The 24,185-nt window shown below is 48.3% G+C and overlaps 2 protein-coding genes across 12 annotated transcripts in view; one reads left to right on the top strand and one right to left on the bottom strand.

The window, feature by feature from the left end:
* Positions 1-2,873: 2,873 nt before the first annotated feature.
* LOC141094913 (uncharacterized) lies at positions 2,874-9,583 on the bottom strand. Of its 8 annotated transcripts, none has more exons than XM_073580952.1 (4): positions 6,859-9,583; positions 5,775-5,991; positions 5,416-5,578; positions 2,874-5,339 (listed from the first exon to the last, which is right to left on the bottom strand). In XM_073580952.1, exons 2-4 carry the CDS (start codon positions 5,962-5,964, stop codon positions 4,982-4,984), a joined length of 711 nt encoding a protein of 236 aa, XP_073437053.1. In that variant the 5' UTR covers positions 5,965-5,991; positions 6,859-9,583; the 3' UTR covers positions 2,874-4,981. The 8 variants fall into 8 exon arrangements, with proteins under 8 accessions (XP_073437053.1, XP_073437054.1, XP_073437055.1 ...); XM_073580953.1 differs by having other exon boundaries at positions 6,988-9,583; XM_073580954.1 differs by having other exon boundaries at positions 7,232-9,583.
* A 21-nt stretch (positions 9,584-9,604) lies between these two features.
* ADRM1 (ADRM1 26S proteasome ubiquitin receptor) overlaps positions 9,605-24,185 on the top strand; it is a 35,771-nt gene continuing 21,190 nt past the window's right edge. For 3 of the 4 annotated variants that reach the window (XM_073580947.1, XM_073580948.1, XM_073580946.1), the window contains exon 1: positions 18,738-18,951. In XM_073580947.1, the coding sequence (XP_073437048.1) occupies positions 18,753-18,951 (199 nt within the window). In that variant the 5' untranslated portion in view covers positions 18,738-18,752. Of the gene's footprint in view, positions 9,759-18,737; positions 18,952-24,185 lie in introns of those variants that run through there. The other variant, XM_073580949.1, reaches the window with a different exon arrangement.

The raw sequence follows: 24,185 nt of genomic DNA, 5'->3' as shown, positions 1-24,185 counted from the left end.
AGTAATTCTGGCGTTTAAATTTTTTTCTCACTACACCGTTTAGCGAACAGATTAATCCTTTTTTTTATTGATTGGGCGATTCTGAACGCGGTGATACCAAATATGTGTGTGTGATTTTTATTTTATTGTTTTATTTTGAATGGGGTGAAAGGGTAATTTAAACTTTTATTTTTTTTGTTTACTTTTGACACGCTTCAATAGCCTCCATGGGAGGGTAGAAGCTGCCACAACTCGATTGCCTCTGCTACATACAGGCGATGCTCAGATCGCCTGTACAGTGGCATTTAAAAGTTTGGGCACCCCTGGTCAAAATTACTGTTATTGTGACCAGTTAAGCAAGTTGACGATGAAATGATCTCTAAAAGGGCTAAAGTTAAAGATGACACATTTTCTCTGTATTTTAGGCCAAAAAAATTATATATTGTCATTTTTTACATTTTAAAAATTACAATAAGGAAAATAGGCCAATGCAAAAGTTTGGGCACCCTCATAGTTAGTACCTAGTAGCACTCCCTTTTAAAAATATCACAGCTTGTAAACGCTTTTAGTAGCCAGCCAAGAGTCTTTCAATTCTTGTTTGATGGATTTTCATCCATTCTTCCTTGGAAAATTCTTCCATTTCTGTGAGATTCCTGGGTCGTCTTGCCACAGATTTTCAATGATGATCGAATCGGGGGACTGTGAGGGCCATTGAAAAACCTCAAGCTATCGCCTTTTGAGGTAGTCTATTGTGGATTTTGATGTGTGTGATCATTATCCATTTGTAGAAGCCATCCTGTTTTCAAATTCAGCTTTTTTACACATGGTGTTAAGTTTGCATCAAGAATTTGTTGAAATTTCATTGACTCCATTCTTCCCTCTACCTGTGAAATGTTCCCTGTGCCATTGTCGGCAACACAACTCCAAAGCATGATTGATCCATCCCAATGCTTAATGGTTGGAGAGATGTTCTTTTCCTGAAATTCTATGCAATTTTTTCTCTGCACATACCTTTGATCATTGCGACCAAAGAGTTTTATTTTAACTTCAACGATTCACAGGACTTGTTTCTAAAATGCATTGGGCTTGTTTAGATGTTTTTTTGCATACCTCTGATGCTAAATTTTATGGTGAGGGTGCAGGAGAGGTTTTCTTCTGATGACTCTTCCATGAAGGCCATATTTGATAAGGTGTCTCTGAACAGTAGAACAATTACCACAACTCCAGAATCTGCTAAATCTTTCTGAAGGTCTTTTGCAGTCAAGTTCTGATATGCCTTTCTAGCAATCCTACAAGCAGCTCTCTCTGAAATTTTGCTTGGCCTTCCAGACCTTATCTTGACCTCCACTGTTCCTATAAACTGCTATTTCTGAATTACATATTGAACTGAGGAAAGGACAACTTGAAAACGCTTTGCTATCTTCTTACAGCCTTCTCCTGCTTTGTGGGCCTCCACCATTTTCATTTTCAGAATGCTAGGCAGCTGCTTAAAAGAACCCATGGTGGCTGTTTTTCGCACAAGGTTAGAGGAGGCTATGTGTTTCTAAACTTGTGGAATCTGCATCAGCTGGCTTTTCCTAACATTGAGGGTGAACAAGCCATATCCCTTACAGGCTAATTAAGGTCTGAAACCTTGGTCAAAGTTATCTGAGCACACAAATCTCCAAAGGTGCCCAAACATTAGCATCGGACCATTTTTCTTTTTGTAATTTTTAAAATGTGAAAAAATGACAATGTGTATTACTTTTTAGCCTAAAATACAAAACAAATGTGTCATCTTTAACTTTAGGCCTTTTAGAGATCATTTTATCTTCAACTTGCCTAACTGTTCACAATAACAGTAATTTTGACCAGGGGTGCCTAAATTTTTGCATGCCACTGTATGTAGTAGAATTACTGCATTGCTATGAGCGCCGACCACAAGGAGAACTCTGGTTGTTATGCCGACGCACCGATGACCCCAATCACGTGACAGGGGTCAGCGGTGCGTGTATTTCCAGCCTGATGACGGGAAGCGCGTGTTAAATGCCGCTGTCAGCATTTGAGAGCGGCATTTAACTAGTTAATAGGCGTGGGTGGATCGCGATTCCACACACGCCTATTGTGAGCACATCAGCTGTTCAAAAAAAAACGTGTGCATGAGATTTCTGAAATCTCATAGCTTTTGCTGCTACCGTAATATCTATAGATGGATCTATCCTGTAAGAGTCGGCTCAGGATAACCAATATATGGACAGTTATTGAATACTTCAGTCCCTGTCAGGGCTGTGGGGTCGATCAGCCAAACCACGACTCCTCCCCAGCACTGCCTTACTACTGAGCATGTACATAAAGTGCAGCACAGATTCATCCCAACTAAAAGCCAAGATCCTTAGATAGAAGAACATAAGACATTTATAGAACGTTCCCAAATGTTTATGAAAACATTTACTGGACATCCTGCACTGATCTACTCTACCCAAATTATTATACATTTTCAGAGTTGCTCCATTTTATACCGACTTTACCAAAATGGACACTGACTCCAACTCCACAGCCCAGGTCCTTGTCCTCAGTTGGATTCACAATTTAATTTTCCACTAGTGTCTTGCACTGGGAATATTTGAGGTATTTTCCGTATACGTCTGCAATAAATTTCATTTTTGTAGATGTAATAGCTGATGAGTTGAACTTCACTTCCTTTATAAACTTCATCTAAAAGAAGTTGCTTGAGAATCTCAGAAAGATATGACTGATGAGTGATGGACGAGGCCGCGGCTGATTCCACTGCTAGGTCCATTATTGAGGAACTTACAGCATGGACTATATATTGATTATAAAGGCTTATTGGACACCCGTCACAGGTAGCGTATGGCTTCAGGGGTGCGGTTTACAGAGCAAGAGGAATAGCACTATTACATTTTATATATTTAATCCAGAAAAGTAGGCAGTTTATAAAAAATATACAAAATGGGAACAAAACAATATGATATAAGCAATTACATAAAATAAAAGGCATAACAAAAGAAAATTACTAAACCTGTGTCACAGAAATGGCTCAGAGCGTAACAGAGGGCAGGACTCCGAGGCTGATTGTGGGATGTGCTAGGTTTGAGATCTCAAACTTCCAGGATATCTTCGCCACTGGTGTTCCCAGGTGGTAGATATTGTCATGTTTCCTTCCAGGATTCTACCTTTCTATAGCTATGAAACATCAACTGAATAGCATCATCTATAGGATTGATATTAAGTTAAGAGGTGTTAGAATGGCCTTAAGGTGATGTGAATGCGTTAAGTCGTCCCTTCACCAAGACTCCGAAAATATATCTAAAAAAAAATATCAGATCAATGCAAACACCAATATTCATCATGAACAACTGGTTCAAAAAAGTCTGCGATCAGTGCTTGTAGTAGAGGAAGCTCTTGCCTTGGAAGCTAACTTATCTGATTATTAGTAAATGAATCCACGTCTTGGTGTCTGGTTCTCAGGGCAGATCTCCTGTTGTAATTACCTGGCCACTGCAGGAGGTCCCTACTACAAAGAAAGTTATAGTGTCAGCTCTCTCTCACTTCCCCAGTTATAATTAATCTCATATGTTCAATATGAGGGACATATGTCCCATCTCTGGAGATGTCTTTATGGATTTTACAATTTTCTCTTGGTCAGAATTTTACATCAGTATACGTAAGCCAAAACCAGTGGAAGGTGAGAAATCCAGAAGTGGTGACGTGTTTCTATTATACTTTTCCTCTGATTGTTCCACTCCTGGTTTTGGCTTACAAATACGGAGGTAAAATACTGACCAAATACTGAATGTGTAAACGTGGCCTTACAGAGATAACAACACTTGCCGAGATATTTTTTTTTTTAAACTGACAACTGAATGTATCACTAAATAGTCACTTTGGCAGTAACAGTTGAGAAGACCGCCACCCTCTCAGTATGTACTGTCCATGGAAATATAGCCGTAAGATGGGCTCATCACCTTTCTATAAAAAAAAAAGTCAAAAAATGAATCAAGTCCATCACGTCCAACCTTTCTACATTCGCTATTGCTTGATTATTTATAACCCACAAAGCCATTTGTTGTAAGAAAAGCATCCTTTATTTCAATGCTGTTATAGTGTCTGTCATTACTACCTCTTGTCATTGGGAATTCCACAGTCTGACTGCTCTAACTGTAAAGAAGCCTTTCTTATTTACCTGCCAGAATCACCTTTCCATACCTATAATGAATGTCCTATGTAGGCTACTTGAAGGAACAAACTATGTGTCCATGCTATCTATTGACCACACAAGTACACATAAATGCGATGTCCCCTGAGACTAAACAAGTCCTGCTTTTCCAACCTCTCATTATAAGACTTTCCATCCCAGGTAATAATCTAATCTGGCTGCAACTAAACAGAAACAAAACTGCTTTCTCTGTAATTAATAATCCACAACAGTTTTTATGTGAAAACTTCAGCATGAGATGATGTTATCTGCGAGATACAACTCTGGACTTTTGCCATCTTGCCCAGGTCTAGACTTATAACCCTCAGGTTGATCTCACTTTCACGGCCCAAATTCGATGTGCGGACTAGCCGTAGGTCTCCTGACCCAAACAGTTGTATATATATATGAGGCAGTTGTGTTCGGGTCGCGGTGTGTACTCATACAATGTTGGACATATGAAACCAGCCTAAGTGTGAGTACTGATTCTGGTCCTGACTGCCAAGAAAAGGAAGACAGCGGCAGCGTTGAAGAATGGATTGTTAGTGATCCACCAGGAAGCCATACATGACCGCCACCAGATTGTCTCCCTATAAAGGGATCGTTCAGGACTGGTCACTTCCAATCAGATGTAAAGATAATCTCTGTGTCCTGTATCGGTACATAGTCCACTCATACAATGGCGGCCTGACATTCCCGCAGTAGATGGAGCCAAGACCACATCTTCGATCTGTAGAGGTTTGAGGAACCACTTGTTAGGTTGACACAGGTTCCGCTTGCTCTTTATAGCCGTGGTGAGGCCACAATCTACTCCAGCAGAGGCTGTGATCCCGTGGGCTGCATGTATGTTTTCACTAGCTGCAAAATGTCTATTTGTAAGTCAATCTTCTTCTCCTCAGGAACTTTCTTCAAGTAGGGCAGCAGAGACTGGACAAATAAGTAATCGTCGTCCTTCTCATTGTCCTTCTTCTTCTTTAGACAGTCAACCATCGAAATAATTTGACTTTCAAAGTCACCCAATCCACTTCCCCCTGACTTATTCCTCTTGATACGTGGGGGATCGGGGATCTGCGCTACCCGTTCTGGTAATGGACTCTGTGGGGGTTCGGAGTCGCTGCCCTCAGATTTAGGACTTTCCTGCGTGTCTGAAGATTTTCCAGAAGTTCTGAAAATATAGAGAAATAATTTAATTTCTGGAGTTTTGGAAAGTGAGATTCAAGGAAGTGATGGATGTAACTCACGATCGACGCATCAAAGTGGGTTCCAGGAAGGTCAGCTGGTCGTAGAACATGTACCGTTTCCGTTTCGAAGGTGACAATCCACTCCTTGATTCTTTCTTCTGTAGATGGAGCTCTCTTCGGAAACAGTCCTTCAGGGACCTCCAACGAGTTTGGATTTCTTTAGCTGTTGTGATAAAATATTACTTAAAGTGAAAAGATCAGAAACAATAGGAACTTCAACGACTTAAAAGGACTCTGTCAGCACAAAATGACCCCAGGCATGGCTGCACAGACAGTGCATCTTCCCACCACCTCATTGTACTTCTCTACCGAAGAAGCCAAGGACTACTACCCCCATCACGGTGGCTCAGCACTTTTACCCTTGCAGTTTCTCTCCAGCTGGCTGCTCTCCTCCCATCCCGGCACCAGGACGGTGCAGATCTCGTCCCAGCACCGCTGCTTCTTGGTGCGGTCGCTGTAGTTGTCCTCCTGCTGGTCGTACACGGCCGGGCGCTTCTTCACCTCGCTGATCAGCAGATCCGTGTCCACGATCAGCCGGGACGACTTCATCTCAGCCAGACTCCAGGCCGCAGACGCCTGCGGAGGGAAGGGGCTATTATGGGATGTCTCCATCCTGTCAATTACATTGTGGAAGGTTGAGATTTGGTTGGTTGTATTATTATGGGATGTTGTGACTTGCCCACGATGCTATTATCTAGCGTTGTGGTGGGGTCGGTTACGGTATTATGGGATGTGGCGCTCTGGAAGGTAAAACGTTGATGGGATGTAGCGGTCTGAATGGTAATGTGATTATTGGATGTTACAGTCTGATTGGTGATGCTATGAAGGGATGTTGTCTGGTCAGTGCTACTATTATAGGATGTTACTGTCTGGTTGTTGCTGACACGGGATGTTGCGCACTGGTTGGTGACTCTATGATGGAATGTTACTGTCTGGTCAGTGGTGCTATTATGGGATGTTCACTCTGGTTGCTGACACTATTATGAGATGTTATGGACTGGGTGGTGTGTTATCATGGGAAGCTGCAGTCTAGTAGGTGACACTATCATGGGATGTTACCAGTGGTATTGTGTTACCTTGTGGTAGGATCAGTTTTGTTATTATGGGATGTCGCGGTCCGGTCGATGACACTATTATGGTATGTTATGGCATGGTTAGTGACGTTATATAGGATGTTGCGGTCCCATTAATTACGTTATTATGGGATGTCGTGGTCTAGTTACATTATTACCGGATGTCGCGGTCCGGTTAGTTACGTTATATGGGATTTGTGGTCTGGTTAGTTACATTATTATGGGATGTCGCGATCCGGTTACGTTGTTATGGGATGTGGCGGTCCGGTTAGTCACATTATTATGGGACGTTGCAATCCGGTCCGTGAAACTATTATGGGATGTTACGGTCCAGTGATGTTATATGGGATATTGCGGTATAGTTAGTTACGTTATTACGGGATGTCTCGTTCCGGTCGCTGACACTATTCTGGGATGTTATGGTTAGTGACGCTATATGGGATGTCGCGGTCCAGTGATGTTATATGGGATATTGCGGTATAGTTAGTCACATTATTACGGGATGTCGCGGTCCGGTCGCTGACACTATTCTGGGATGTTATGGTATGGTTAGTGACGCTATATGGGATGTTACGGTCCAGTTAATTATGTTATATGGGATATTGCGGTATAGTTAGTCACATTATTTCGGGATGTCGCGGTCCGGTCGCTGACACTATTCTGGGATGTTATGGTATGGTTAGTGACGAAATATGGGATGTTACGGTCCAGTGATGTTATATGGGATATTGCGGTATAGTTACGTTATTACGGGATGTCGCGGTCCGGTCGCTGACACTATTCTGGGATGTTATGGTTAGTGACGCTATATGGGATGTTACGGTCCAGTGATGTTATATGGGCTTATTGCGGTATAGTTACGTTATTACGGGATGTCGCGGTCCGGTCGCTGACACTATTCTGGGATGTTATGGTTAGTGACGCTATATGGGATGTTACGGTCCAGTGATGTTATATGGGATATTGCGGTATAGTTACGTTATTACGGGATGTCGCGGTCCGGTCGCTGACACTATTCTGGGATGTTATGGTTAGTGACTCTATATGGGATGTTACGGTCCAGTGATGTTATATGGGATATTGCGGTATAGTTACGTTATTACGGGATGTCGCGGTCCGGTCGCTGACACTATTCTGGGATGTTATGGTTAGTGACGCTATATGGGATGTTACGGTCCAGTGATGTTATATGGGATATTGCGGTATAGTTACGTTATTACGGGATGTCGCGGTCCGGTCGCTGACACTATTCTGGGATGTTATGGTTAGTGACGCTATATGGGATGTTACGGTCCAGTGATGTTATATGGGATATTGCGGTATAGTTACGTTATTACGGGATGTCGCGGTCCGGTCGCTGACACTATTCTGGGATGTTATGGTTAGTGACGCTATATGGGATGTTACGGTCCAGTGATGTTATATGGGATATTGCGGTATAGTTACGTTATTACGGGATGTCGCGGTCCGGTCGCTGACACTATTCTGGGATGTTATGGTTAGTGACGCTATATGGGATGTTACGGTCCAGTGATGTTATATGGGATATTGCGGTATAGTTACGTTATTACGGGATGTCGCGGTCCGGTCGCTGACACTATTCTGGGATGTTATGGTATGGTTAGTGACGCTATATGGGATGTTACGGTCCAGTGATGTTATATGGGATATTGCGGTATAGTTACGTTATTACGGGATGTCGCGGTCCGGTCGCTGACACTATTCTGGGATGTTATGGTTAGTGACGCTATATGGGATGTTACGGTCCAGTGATGTTATATGGGATATTGCGGTATAGTTACGTTATTACGGGATGTCGCGGTCCGGTCGCTGACACTATTCTGGGATGTTATGGTTAGTGACGCTATATGGGATGTTACGGTCCAGTGATGTTATATGGGATATTGCGGTATAGTTACGTTATTACGGGATGTCGCGGTCCGGTCGCTGACACTATTCTGGGATGTTATGGTTAGTGACGCTATATGGGATGTTACGGTCCAGTGATGTTATATGGGATATTGCGGTATAGTTACGTTATTACGGGATGTCGCGGTCCGGTCGCTGACACTATTCTGGGATGTTATGGTTAGTGACGCTATATGGGATGTTACGGTCCAGTGATGTTATATGGGATATTGCGGTATAGTTACGTTATTACGGGATGTCGCGGTCCGGTCGCTGACACTATTCTGGGATGTTATGGTTAGTGACGCTATATGGGATGTTACGGTCCAGTGATGTTATATGGGATATTGCGGTATAGTTACGTTATTACGGGATGTCGCGGTCCGGTCGCTGACACTATTCTGGGATGTTATGGTTAGTGACGCTATATGGGATGTTACGGTCCAGTGATGTTATATGGGATATTGCGGTATAGTTACGTTATTACGGGATGTCGCGGTCCGGTCGCTGACACTATTCTGGGATGTTATGGTTAGTGACGCTATATGGGATGTTACGGTCCAGTGATGTTATATGGGATATTGCGGTATAGTTAGTTACGTTATTACGGGATGTCGCGGTCCGGTCGCTGACACTATTCTGGGATGTTATGGTTAGTGACGCTATATGGGATGTTACGGTCCAGTGATGTTATATGGGATATTGCGGTATAGTTACGTTATTACGGGATGTCGCGGTCCGGTCGCTGACACTATTCTGGGATGTTATGGTTAGTGACGCTATATGGGATGTTACGGTCCAGTGATGTTATATGGGATATTGCGGTATAGTTAGTTACGTTATTACGGGATGTCGCGGTCCGGTCGCTGACACTATTCTGGGATGTTGTCCCTTCTCTCTCGCTGGAGACCTGACGCCGATGGTGTCGGGGTGCCCTCAGAGTGAGGCTGTCTGGTCCCCTTATTCTGACCCCCAGATAAGTGACTTTATAACGGGATTACAAGCATCTTATAACCCTGCTGGCGCTGCCAGTGCTACAGCCGTTAGTTCAGGCCACACCCCGTCGGGTGCCTATATCCCCCATGTAGCCTTCTGTCCATCGCTCTGTCCAGCACCGGCTCTGTCCGTCTAGCATTCAGTGACACAGCAATCACACAGCGGAACTCGCCCTACACTAAGATGGCGGCCGCTGACTGGCATCCGAGCGTACCAATGAGAAGATGGTCTGTACATCTCGCGTCCGGCGAGAGAGTTCACAGACCAATAGGAGCGCTGGAGGAGGGTCTGTGAGTGACGTCAGAGGCCTGGCAGCCCAGAGAGGCCTGTAGCGGAGTCTGTGGTGAAAGCTACACGGAGAGTCAGGTAATGGGAGCTGGGGCCGGGGTCTACTGTGCCCGCCCGGGTATTCTGGGGTCGTCTCTGCTTCTGCCCTTGACATGTTTTACATTTGGGCTTCACTATTTGTTCTGTCTTGTGTGTGGTTGTCACATGTGTGTACGTGTCATGTATCTGGTGAGAATATCACCCAAACTGGGCTCACACCCGTCAGGTGCCCGCCTGGGCCACCAGAAGGGTTACATCCTGTATTATACTCCAGAGCTGCACTCACTATTCTGCTGGTGGAGTCACTGTGTGCATACATTACATTACTTATCCTGTGCTGATCCTGAGTTACATCCTGTATTATACTCCAGAGCTGCACTCACTATTCTGCTGGTGCAGTCACTGTGTACATACATTACATTACTTATCCTGTACTGATCCTGAGTTACATCCTGTATTATACTCCAGAGCTGCACTCACTATTCTGCTGGTGGAGTCACTGTGTACATACATTACATATCCTGTGCTGATCCTGAGTTACATCCTGTATTATACTCCAGAGCTGCACTCACTATTCTGCTGGTGCAGTCACTGTGTACATACATTACATTACTTATCCTGTACTGATCCTGAGTTACAGCCTGTATTATACTCCAGAGCTGCACTCACTATTCTGCTGGTGCAGTCACTGTGTACATACATTACTTATCCTGTACTGATCCTGAGTTACATCCTGTATTATACTCCAGAGCTGCACTCACTATTCTGCTGGTGGAGTCACTGTGTACATACATTACATTACTTATCCTGTACTGATCCTGAGTTACATCCTGTATTATACTCCAGAGCTGCACTCACTATTCTGCTGGTGCAGTCACTGTGTACATACATTACATTACTTATCCTGTACTGATCCTGAGTTACATCCTGTATTATACTCCAGAGCTGCACTCACTATTCTGCTGGTGGAGTCACTGTGTACATACATTACATATCCTGTGCTGATCCTGAGTTACATCCTGTATTATACTCCAGAGCTGCACTCACTATTCTGCTGGTGCAGTCACTGTGTACATACATTACATTACTTATCCTGTACTGATCCTGAGTTACATCCTGTATTATACTCCAGAGCTGCACTCACTATTCTGCTGGTGGAGTCACTGTGTACATACATTACATTACTTATCCTGTGCTGATCCTGAGTTACATCCTGTATTATACTCCAGAGCTGCACTCACTATTCTGCTGGTGCAGTCACTGTGTACATACATTACATTACTTATCCTGTACTGATCCTGAGTTACATCCTGTATTATACTCCAGAGCTGCACTCACTATTCTGCTGGTGGAGTCACTGTGTACATACATTACATATCCTGTGCTGATCCTGAGTTACATCCTGTATTATACTCCAGAGCTGCACTCACTATTCTGCTGGTGCAGTCACTGTGTACATACATTACATTACTTATCCTGTACTGATCCTGAGTTACAGCCTGTATTATACTCCAGAGCTGCACTCACTATTCTGCTGGTGCAGTCACTGTGTACATACATTACTTATCCTGTACTGATCCTGAGTTACATCCTGTATTATACTCCAGAGCTGCACTCACTATTCTGCTGGTGGAGTCACTGTGTACATACATTACATTACTTATCCTGTACTGATCCTGAGTTACATCCTGTATTATACTCCAGAGCTGCACTCACTATTCTGCTGGTGCAGTCACTGTGTACATACATTACATTACTTATCCTGTACTGATCCTGAGTTACATCCTGTATTATACTCCAGAGCTGCACTCACTATTCTGCTGGTGGAGTCACTGTGTACATACATTACATATCCTGTGCTGATCCTGAGTTACATCCTGTATTATACTCCAGAGCTGCACTCACTATTCTGCTGGTGCAGTCACTGTGTACATACATTACATTACTTATCCTGTACTGATCCTGAGTTACAGCCTGTATTATACTCCAGAGCTGCACTCACTATTCTGCTGGTGCAGTCACTGTGTACATACATTACTTATCCTGTACTGATCCTGAGTTACATCCTGTATTATACTCCAGAGCTGCACTCACTATTCTGCTGGTGGAGTCACTGTGTACATACATTACATTACTGATCCTGTACTGATCCTGAGTTACATCCTGTATTATACTCCAGAGCTGCACTCACTATTCTGCTGGTGCAGTCACTGTGTACATACATTACATTAGTTATCCTGTACTGATTCTGAGTTACATCCTGTATCTCTTTTATTATAAAAATATCAAAAACACAATACATAATACATAAGACAGACAAAAACAACATTCCAGAACTAAAAAACAAGACAAAACCATACAGAAACATACAACGCCTGTGCAAAACTTGCAATGTCCTTTGTGGTCCTCAAGCTTTCCAGCTTGGAAGGCCCCCAGCAGGAACTCTCCACCAACACTATACAATTTAAAAAATAAAAAAACCCAGATATAATCCATTCATCCTCATGCATACCCGTTCACTCCCCATTCACGTTTCCCACCCATACCTATATACAAATAATTAAAGAAATTCTTCCGGCCCATACTGCCTCAAAACTAGCTTTAGCCATTAACTTGGCAAAAAGAACCACCACCGAGCTTACCACCCCTATCCTTTTTTTTTTAATTTTTTTTATTATATATTTTTTTTATAATTTTTTTTTTTTTTTAAATTTTTTCCCCCCACCTTTTTTCCTCACCACAGGTCCATATACGTCCATGGCCTATCACTCCACAAGGTCCATAACAGTTCGTGGCCTATCACATCTACTTGAGGAGCACGAAAGTTTTATGCCCCTCAAGAAAAAAAAAACCCTCCACCATTTGCCTCCGATGTGCTCCAGCATGCCTTCTTCCTCCATGGTCCATGGTATATCTCAACTTGCCACTTCCCTTGACTTGGGGTCCTTTGATTTTTCCATTCTCACCTCCCCCATTCACCCCCCTCCCAACCTCACTATACCCTCCCATGCCCTCTAACTAAAAGAAAATAACACATACACAACACATAATAGCATACAATACAATACATAATACAATATAACACCAATTAAATATAATTACTAAATACACCATACCCTTCAAAACGTTTCTTACAGGCCCAAGTTCAGTGCCTGCAAGCCCAATATCCATTAATGCTCTATGTTTCCAAAACAAAAGACTAGAGTGGCATGCTTTTAGCCCACCACCAGGAAAAGGAGTTCTCGAGGCCCCGTCCCTCACTAACTCATTCACCCTGTCCCTTAACAACTAAGACTGTCCCTGCTTCTGTCCCTAAAGAAACTGTCCCTATCTGTCCCTTCCTGTCCCTACTCCACCTAACTTAACATAACTAACTCTCTATCTGTCCCTCAGTGCCTGTCCCTCCCTGTCCCTATCTGCCCCTACTTCTGTCCCTAACACACCCAGTGAAACTTATGCTATCCCTACCCTCATTCACACGGAGCTAGCCCTCCCTTGAGTGCGTTTTTAAAAGGAGAGGCCTCTCCAAAGCCAAGAGGCCTTCCTCACACCCAACCTTTCGAACTCCAAAGAACGGACCTTCACCAGGTCACCCAAGATGTTTCCTACCACCTCATCCCTTGGGAGGGTTTTTTTCCGCGTCGAAACTAGGCACCGTGCATTCCAAGTGTAGAACCTAACCACTACACTGACTAGGAATAAAGTGCACGGGTCCCGGCCACCCAGGGATCTGAACGCTCCATAGGCCCACTCAGCGTAGGAGAGGGACGCCAGCCGCGGCCAGCGTATGGAAGCACCCACCCTGTTGTACACCTCTGCATTAAAGGGACACTGAAGCAGGAAGTGCTCCATGCTTTCCAGCACGTCGCCACACTCCTCACGGGGACAACCCCGATCATCGGATTTCCTGCACTTCAAGTTATCCTTTACATACAGCCTCCCGTGGAAGCAACGCCAGGTCAAGTCCCAAAACTTCATGGGGATCCGCTTAGAATTTAAAAGCCCCAGCCCGACCTCCAGATCCCGGCCTGGGCAATCCTTAAGGGCCAGGGGCTTCTGGAAATGGGTCAACAGGACCCTCCTGTCAAGGCATTGCCTCGACATGGTCCTGATTTCCCACATTCCCAGACCCCACCGGCGGATCACCTTCAGAACCGGGGTAGCGTAAGCCGGGAGATGCCCATGAGGTGTGCGTAGGTCCTTCACCTGCCCTCCTGTCTCCCATTCCTGGAAGAAAGGCCAAAGCCAACCCTTGCAGGAGACTACCCACGGAGGAGCCCTCTCTAGCCAGAGGTTGGAGATGTTAGTCTTAAGAAAGGTGTTTACTAGAAACACCACCGGGTTGACCATACCCAACCCGCCTAGTCTCCTCGTACGGTATGTAACCTCCCTCTTGATTAGGTTAAGCCTATTCCCCCATAACAATTGGAAGAACAGGCTATAGACCCGTGTCCAGAGAGGTTCCGGCAAGATGCACACACTGCCCAGGTATATTAATAAAGGTAGCAGAAAGCCTTTAGCCAGGGCAACCCTTTCCCTCAGGGTTAAAGACCAACCCTTCCATTGGTCCACCTTTTGGGCGGCGATCTTAAGTCTGCCCTCCCAATTTTGCTGGGGGTAATCCCCGGGGCCAAATTCGATGCCTAGAATTTTGGCGGTGGCCTGGGGCCCTGGAAGGGTGTCCGGGAGATCAAACCTAGGATCTCCCCCTCCCAGCCAGAGACTTTCACACTTATCCCGGTTGATCATGGACCCGGATGCCTCCGAGTAGCGCACTACCTCCGACATGACCCAATCCGCCTCCCCTCTCGAGGACACGAAAAGGGAAACATCATCAGCATACGCCACCACCCTCAGAGAGGACCCAGAGCCCGCCTGGTCCATCCCGACTCCCGCCAACGGTCCACGATCTACCCTCCTTAGGAAGGGATCGATCGCAAACACGTATAAAAGCGGGCTCAGCGGACAGCCCTGACGGACCCCAGAACCCACCTCAAAAGGGCGACCTGACCAACCGTTCACCAGCGGAAAAGTCTCAGCCCCTTGGTACAAGATCTCTAACCATTTTACAAACCTCCCAGGCAGACCATACCTCAAAAGAACGGACCAGAGGTACTCGTGGTTGACCCGGTCAAAGGCTTTCGCTTGATCTAATGACAGCAAGTACCCCTTCCAGTGACCTGCCCTACCCTGCTCCACTGCCTCTCGGACACCGAGCACAGCACTAAAAGTACTGCGGCCTGGAACAGAGCAATGCTGGGCCCCTGACAGGAGCCGGGGTGCAAACTTCACCAGCCGATTAAACAGCACCCTGGCCAGAACCTTCCGGTCCGTATCGAGAAGCGCTATGGGACGCCAATTCTCGATACGGGACGGATCCTTACCCTTTGACAGAATAATGAGGGCTGACTTCCTCATTGAGTCGGGAAGAGTGCCCGAGGAGAGACACTCATTGAATACCCCTGTCAAGAGGGGGACCAAGGAGTCCCTAAAAGTCTTTTAGAACTCGGATGTTAAGCCATCCGGACCTGGCGATTTCTTGGGCCGAAGCCCATCAATGGCCAGTCTCACTTCCTCTTCCCTGATTTCTTCTGCCAAAACACCAAGAGAGGGATCACCCCCTGGCTCAGGGACGGTTTCAGCCAGGAAAGCCGACATCCTGTCCCGATCCAGATCCTTCTTTTCCAAGAGGTGTGAGTAGAAGGATCTGACCACCTCCAGGATCCCTGATTTGGATCTGTTCAGGGACCCCGTACTGTCGATCAGTCCTGTCACCATCTTACAATTCACTGACATCTTACAGTTTCTGTAAGGGTCGGGCGAGCGGTACTTCCCGAAGTCCCTCTCAAAAACTAAAGATGTGTGTCTATCATACTGACACCTCTTGAGCAAAGATTTCACTCTGGAGATTTCCTCACGGTCACCTCCAGTCGAGACAAGCTGCTCGAGTTTCCTCCCCAGGGCCTGGTACAAGCGGTGCCTGTTCAGACTCCTGAGGCTCGAGAGCTGACGGAAGAACCCCGCCACCCGCTTTTTGAAGATCTCCCACCACTCTGACTTACTACTACAGAGATCCAACAGCGGTACCTGGCTCTGAAGAAAATCCTCGAAGGATTGTCTCACCTCCGCTTCTTCCAGCAGGGACGAATTGAGCTTCCACAGCCCTCTTCCCATCCGATGAGTCTCTGCAACATTCAGAGAAAAGAAAATTAGACAGTGATCGGAGAACTCCACCTCAACGGCGGACACAGCAGAAAAGATGGCGTCCTCCTTAAAAAAAAACCTGTCTATTCTAGACCTACTGCTACCCCTATGGTAGGTGAAACCCCCGTGGCCTGGGGTGTGCCGGATGTGGACATCCACCAGGCGAGCTTCACTAGCTATGCTATTAAGCGCGACGCTGTCATAAGCCAGGCGGTCTCCGGGACCCCCCCGGTCACGGGACCTCGTAATGGTGTTGAAGTCCCCACCGAAGACCACTTGCCGGCTCGTAAAAAGAAAGGGCTTGATCCTCAGGAAGAGACATTTGCGGTCCCACTTGGACTGCGGGCCGTAGATGTTGATGAGCCGGAGCTCTTGTCCCCTCATGAAGACATCTAGGATCAGGCACCTCCCCATTTCCAACTCAGTAACCCGTCGGCATTCAACAGCTGCAGTCTTAAAAAGGACTGCCACCCCGCTATACGGCTCGGCCGCAAGAGACCAGTATGAGGGCCCGCACCTCCACTCCCTCCGTGCTTTATAGATGGCCCCCATGTCTGTTAGTCTGGTCTCTTGCAAGAATAACATTTCTGCCTCAATCCGGGAGAAAAAATCAAAGGCCGTGAAGCGAGCCGCATCTGACTTTATGCTGGCAACATTAATAGATGCCAGCGTCAACGGGGCGAGTTCCGCCATCATGGGTGATCAAGTTGGATGGCCAACTTCTTACCACTGCTATCACCTCCTCCTGGGGAGGGGTCGGACACCTTCCTTTTCAGGGAAGCTCCCGTTGTGTCCATCCCACTCCCCCCGGTGTCCTCGCCCCCGGGTTCCAGGTCTGTCCCCCCCCCCCCAGGAGGAACACTGCCCCCTGAGGGACGGACCCCACCATCCCCCGAAGGACCCTCCGGTGGTACCCCCGGCCCAGCATCCTCGTCTTGCGGCCCATCATCCGAGCCTCCGAGGACGCTGAACCGGTTGGAGAGATCAATCAGAGGGGGGTCAGCGGGCCCTTCCGTGCGCACCCTGGTGGTCGGGGGCGGGGGAGATTTTGAAGGCTTGCCAGCCTTCTTCCCCCCCGATTTGTTACGATTGGCACGTTTACTTTTGCCACCCGCTGCTGTAGGCTGCTCCTGGACCTCCTCATCAACACTTTCATACTGTGAGGACCCGTCCGAGTCAGCCGCTTTATCCTCCCTCTCCATCCTCCTGATCTCCTCTCTCACCACACTCTCCCTCAGGACCTCAGAGGCTTTTGCCACGGGCCTGGAGGGAGGAGCAGGCATCGACCCGGTTGCCTGAGACTTCACCTGCCCCCCACCCCCATGGCGTTTTTCTTGCCTCCGCACATACGCGGGGCCCCTCACCTTGGCATTGCCCTTCCTCACCGGTCCCTCAGCCCCTTCCCCTCCGCCACCACCTGCCACAGCTGCAGGAGCGCCGCCAGAGGTTTCTCCCTCACGGACTCCTCCCGCCGGGCCTGCAGCGGCATTAGAAAAGGAGCGAGGGCAGCGGCTGAGAGGGTGAACTAGGTCACCACACAAGTGACACCGAATGTCTTTACACGAGGCGGCCAGATGACCTACCCCACCACACAAGGCACATTTCTGTACCTTGCAGCTAGCGCTGAAGTGAGTGGGGTCGCCGCACTTGTGGCAGACCTTCGGTTGCCCCTGGTAGAAGACCAGGATCCTGTCCCTTCCCAGGAACGCCGAGGAAGGGATGTGGGTGACCGTGCCGCCGGAAACCTTCAGTTTAACCATGAAGGTCCAGCCCCCCGACCAGATGCCGAATTCGTCCCTGTTCTTTTTGGGGACCTCGGTGACTTCCCCGTAACGGGAAAGCCACGTCATAATGTCCACGCCGGCAAGTGACTCGTTACAAGTGACCACGGTCACTCGCTTGACGGAATTTTGGCGAGACACCGCTTGCGCAACGAAGTCTCGCCATCCGGGCTCTTCCCGCACCAGCTCATAGTTAGACCAGAAGAGCTCAAGCCCCTCTGGCCGCACAAAGCTGACGTCGAAGAAGCGGGACGCCGAAGGATGTATCAGGGCAAAGATGTCATTCGCCCCGAAGCCCATCTTAAGGAGGAGCTCCACCACCTTGCTCCTAGGTGGACAAGCTTCACTGCCCCCCCACCTAAGACGGACCACATTCCTCCTTGGCGGCCCCTGCCCGGCTGTGGGGAGAGACCAAACAGTCCCTCCCTCCCTTTGGTTTTGGAAGGCAGCAAGGCCGTGTCTCTCTATCCAGAAAGACAAGTCCACTGTCCTCCCCTCTACCACTATCGACCTTTCTCCTTTTTTGAGGGCCTCCAGGAAACGGTGGTGCAAAGCGCCGTCCCTGGAGCCCGGAGGCGAGGAGACCCCCCCAGGACCACCCCGACCCCCAGCCGCAGCCCCCGCATAACTATGTTGGGGTCTTGCGGCCAGGGGGGCAGACGGGCCAGCCCTCCCACCACTACCACCACTTGTGCCAGCACCCTCATTCGTCCTCCCACTCACTCTCCCATTCACTCTTTTATTATTTGCATTCACTCCAGCACACTCACCCACATTCACAGTAGCACTCACTCCCTCATCCATGTCACTCATATCACCATTCACTTCAGCAAACATCTCCTCAAATATGTCCACTCCGCTTTCGTACTCACTCTCACTCGCACAATTGGTGAACATAGCAACATTATTTACATTTTTTACATTTTTAACATTTCCCAAACCAGTGTAGTTCCTCTCTTTGCCTGCTGGGGGCCCTGAGCTCTCTTGCTGGGAGCTACTCCAGCTCCTGTCCAGGAGCGCCGCTGCCCCTTTAAATGCCTCAGTGCTGATGACATCATGCACTCTGCCCTGGCTGGGCCTAGGAGCAACAGCAGCTCCTGGTTTCAGCTCCATTTTTTTTCCTTTTACTGAGGTTTCATTACTCTGGGCAGGGACGGCCACTGGCACCGCTCCCTGCCCTGCACTTTTCTTCACCCCCGCCGCCGGCTTGCCAGGGAGCGCCAGAGTCCCCGCACCCTCAGATGAAGGTAGGTGGGCCGGGGACCCCGACAACTCCCCGCCAGCTTTTGGGGGCAGCACAGCATTACTTGGAAGGGTGTGTGGGACAGAGTGCAGCGGGCCCGCAGCGGCCACGCCCCCCCGCCGGTCGCAGCCACCCCAGGCAGAGCCGCGGCCCCCTGCGAGGCCACGGCCCCCCCGGGTGACGCGAGCACAGCGGGCGGAGCCGCGACCGCTGAGGCCACGCCCCCCCCGCCAGCCACAGCCACCACGGGCAGAGCAGCGACCCCTTGCGAGGCCACGCCCCCCCCGGGCGACGCAGACGCAGCGGGTGGGACGACGGCCGAGGAGGACATGCCCCCCCCGCACGCCACAGCCTTTGCAGGCCGGGCAACACTCGGGGAGGCCACGCCCCCCTCACGGACCACCGCCGCCACCCTATGCCCACCACTTGAGACAGGCAAGGCCGGCCACTCCCCCTCGTCGCCCAGCGGCGGCGGAGCCCCCTGCACGGACCCCTTTTTGGGTCGACGTGCCGGAGACCCCGCTCTCACCACAGGCGCCGACATGGGAGCGACCAGCACTTTGCACCGCCTCAGCTGCTGCTTGATGTTTTGTTCGCCCTTCCTAGGCTTCTGGACCCCCACTAGCGATCCAGACTTAGCGGATCCGTACGTGGGGGGTCCAGAAGCCCCAGCACTCGCCGCCGGAGGTGCGGCCCTGGCTGTACCAACTTTACCTGGTGCCAGGCGATCCCCCCCTGCCACTGAGGGCTGAGCCTGGACACCACCACCACAACCAGCACCGACCTCCATGTCGCTGCCCTGGTCTGAACTGTCACCAGATGCGACAGTCAGGTCACAACAGTCATCTCTCTCCCCGCTCCCTCGCTGCGGACCCACCACAGGGCCCGAGCCGGGGTGGGTAGCGGGTTCCACACAGCAGGACAGAGGGGCCCCGGGAAGAGGAGCAAAAACCAGTTGTTCCTCCACGCCTTCAGAGGCCTTACGCCTGCGCCTCCTGTTTCTCCTCTTCCCGGTTGCCTCATCCTCCTGGCAGACCTCATACCCAAACAACAGCGTGCCAAACCGTGCTGGGGATTCAGTCTGCCGTACTTGTTTAAAGATGAGGCAGCCCCCCTCAGAACTACTCCCGCTCCCTCCATCCTCCCCCTCGCTCCCGCTTTCCTCCGCGTTACTGGAGTCCAGCGGGAGGGCCACCTGCTCGGGGGCTATCCCGCTGCATGTTACCTGGCTCACGCTGGTGTCCGCCAGGTCTTCAGGTGGAGGTGGCCCGGATGTGGTGTGGGCCCCATCTTGCTCTTCCTCCTCCTCGCTTTCCTCCACCTGGACAGGGACTCCTGACCCCCCAGGAGACCCACCGGCCATGGCCCTGAACCGGTCCTCGTTCTGCAGCTTCTCCTGGAAGGGGCCGCTGCCGGCCATGATGGTACTTCGCCGGTCCTCCAGGGCCCGAATCTCCCCTTTCAGCCGCTTGACCGTGGCGGTGACCTCCGCTCTCTTTGAGGCAGGGAGCCTGTTTTTACTGAGCACCCGGGCTCCCTCCAACTCCCCCCGGAGTCTCCTGAGCTGCTTGCCGGCCTCCTCGTACTCGGAGAGGTGGGCATGAATGCGGGAGGCGTAGGTGGTAGCTGGCTCTCCCGCAACCTTGGAGCCCCAGATGTTAAGGGGGGGCCCTGCCTCACCTCTGCCGGCTGCTGCACCTCCGGGGGAAGGGCCCGCCACAGCCTTCACTTCGGGGGTCCCGGACCCTGGAGCCTTGCGGCCCCCTGGGGTCCGCTTTTTCCCCATCCCTGGGACTGGCTGGCTGTGCCTTGGGCCTCCTGGTGGTGGATGAGGCCCCCCACCCCCAGCTGGCTTGCCGGAGGGTGGGAGCCAGGGGCACAGCCCCGGCGTTCAGTCCCAGGTAGAGTCCTGGGGGGCAGATGGAAAGTCCTTGCAGGAAAAACCTCCCTTCCCAGGAGCTTAGCAAAAGCCTAGCCTGCAGAGCTCAGCCCAGATGCTCCTCCTCTTCCTGGGCGTGCCCAGAGCTGCACTCACTATTCTGCTGGTGCAGTCACTGTGTACATACATTACATTACTTATCCTGTACTGATCCTGAGTTACATCCTGTATTATACTCCAGAGCTGCACTCACTATTCTGCTGGTGGAGTCACTGTGTTCATACATTACATTACTGATCCTGTACTGATCCTGAGTTACATCCTGTATTATACTCCAGAGCTGCACTCACTATTCTGCTGGTGCAGTCACTGTGTACATACATTACATTAGTTATCCTGTACTGATTCTGAGTTACATCCTGTATTATACTCCAGAGCTGCACTCACTATTCTGCTGGTGGAGTCACTGTGTACATACATTACATTACTTATTCTGTACTGATCCTGAGTTACATCCTGTATTATCCTCCAGAGCTGCACTCGCTATTCTGGTGGTGGAATCACTGTGTACATACATTACATTACTTATCCTGTACTGATCCTGAGTTATATCCTGTATTATACTCCAGAGCTGCACTCACTATTCTGCTGGTGCAGTCATTGTGTACATACATACATTACATTACTTATCCTGTAATGATCCTGAGTTACATCCTGTATTATACTCCAGAGCTGCACTCGCTATTCTGCTGGTGGAGTCACTGTGTACATACATTACATTACTTATCCTGTACGGATCCTGAGTTACATCCTGTATTATACCCCAGAGCTGCACTCACTATTCTGCTGGTGGAGTCACTGTGTACATACATTACATTACTTATCCTGAGTTACATCCTGTATTATACTCCAGAGCTGCACTCGCTATTCTGCTGGCGCAGTCACTGTGTACATACATTACATTACTTATCCTGTGCTGATCCTGAGTTACATCCTGTATTATACTCCAGAGCTGCACTCACTATTCTGCTGGTGGAGTCACTGTGTACATACATTACATTACTGATCCTGAGTTACATCCTGTATTATACTCCAGAGCTGCACTCACTATTCTGCTGGCGCAGTCACTGTGTACATACATTACTGATCCTGTACTGATCCTGAGTTACATCCTGTATTATACTCCAGAGCTGCACTCACTATTCTGCTGGTGGAGTCACTGTGTACATACATTACATTACTTATTCTGTACTGATCCTGAGTTACATCCTGTATTATCCTCCAGAGCTGCACTCGCTATTCTGCTGGTGGAATCACTGTGTACATACATTACATTACTTATCATGTACTGATCCTGAGTTACCTCCTGTATTATACTCCAGAGCTGCACTCACTATTCTGCTGGTGGAGTCACTGTGTACATACATTACATTACTTATCCTGTACTGATCCTGAGTTATATCCTGTATTATACTCCAGAGCTGCACTCACTATTCTGCTGGTGGAGTCACTGTGTACATACATTACTTATCCTGTACTGATCCTGAGTTACCTCCTGTATTATACTCCAGAGCTGCACTCACTATTCTGCTGGTGCAGTCATTGTGTACATACATACATTACATTACTTATCCTGTAATGATCCTGAGTTGCATCCTGTATTATACTCCAGAGCTGCACTCGCTATTCTGCTGGTGGAGTCACTGTGTACATACATTACATTACTTATCCTGTACGGATCCTGAGTTACATCCTGTATTATACCCCAGAGCTGCACTCACTATTCTGCTGGTGGAGTCACTGTGTACATACATTACATTACTTATCCTGAGTTACATCCTGTATTATACTCCAGAGCTGCACTCGCTATTCTGCTGGCGCAGTCACTGTGTACATACATTACATTACTTATCCTGTGCTGATCCTGAGTTACATCCTGTATTATACTCCAGAGCTGCACTCACTATTCTGCTGGTGGAGTCACTGTGTACATACATCACATTACTGATCCTGAGTTACATCCTGTATTATACTCCAGAGCTGCACTCACTATTCTGCTGGCGCAGTCACTGTGTACATACATTACTGATCCTGAGTTACATCCTGTATTATACTCCAGAGCTGCACTCACTATTCTGCTGGTGGAGTCACTGTGTACATACATTACATTACTTATCCTGTACTGATCCTGTATTATACTCCAGAGCTGCACTCACTATTCTGCTGGCGCAGTCACTGTGTACATACATTACATTACTTATCCTGTGCTGATCCTGAGTTACATCCTGTATTATACTCCACAGCTGCACTCACTATTCTGCTGGTGGAGTCACTGTGTACATACATTACATTACTTATCCTGTACTGATCCTGAGTTACATCCTGTGTTATACTCCAGAGCTGCTCTCACTATTCTGCTGGTGCAGTCACTGTGTACATACATTACTGATCCTGAGTTACATCCTGTATTATACTCCAGAGCTGCACTCACTATTCTGCTGGCGCAGTCACTGTGTACATACATTACTGATCCTGAGTTACATCCTGTATTATACTCCAGAGCTGCACTCACTATTCTGCTGGTGGAGTCACTGTGTACATACATTACATTACTGATCCTGAGTTACATCCTGTATTATACTCCAGAGCTGCACTCACTATTCTGCTGGTGAAATCACTGTGTACATACATTACATTACTTATCCTGTACTGATCTTGCGTTACATCCTGTATTATACTCCAGAGCTGCACTCACTATTCTGCTGGTGCAATCACTGTGTACATAAATTACTTATCCTGTACTGATCTGAGTTACATCCTGTATTATCCTCCAGAGCTGCACTCACTATTCTGCTGGTGGAGTCACTGTGTACATACATTACATTACTTATCCTGTACTGATCCTGTATTATACTCCAGAGCTGCACTCACTATTCTGCTGGCGCAGTCACTGTGTACATACATTACATTACTTATCATATACTGATCCTGAGTTACATCCTGTATTATACTCCAGAGCTGCACTCACTATTCTGCTGGTGGAGTCACTGTGTACATACATTACATTACTTATCCTGTACTGATCCTGAGTTACATCCTGTATTATACTCCAGAGCTGCTCTCACTATTCTGCTGGTGCAGTCACTGTGTACATACATTACATTACTTATCCTGTACTGATCCTGAGTTACATCCTGTATTATGCTCCAGAGCTGCACTCACTATTCTGCTGGTGGAGTCACTGTGTACATACATTACATTACTGATGCTGCGTTACATCCTGTATTGTCTCCTCTGGTTTTTCTTGACCTGGGGATTTCCATTCTTGCTGCTGTGTCTGGTTTATGCTAAATCTTGTA

Source organism: Dendrobates tinctorius, unplaced genomic scaffold, assembly GCF_039654945.1.
Source record: "Dendrobates tinctorius isolate UK_male_01 unplaced genomic scaffold, ASM3965494v1 ptg000065l, whole genome shotgun sequence".
Lineage (NCBI taxonomy): Eukaryota > Metazoa > Chordata > Amphibia > Anura > Dendrobatidae > Dendrobates > Dendrobates tinctorius.
The sequence above is the reverse complement of the archived record's forward strand: the minus strand, read 5'-3'. Positions and strand labels throughout refer to the sequence as shown.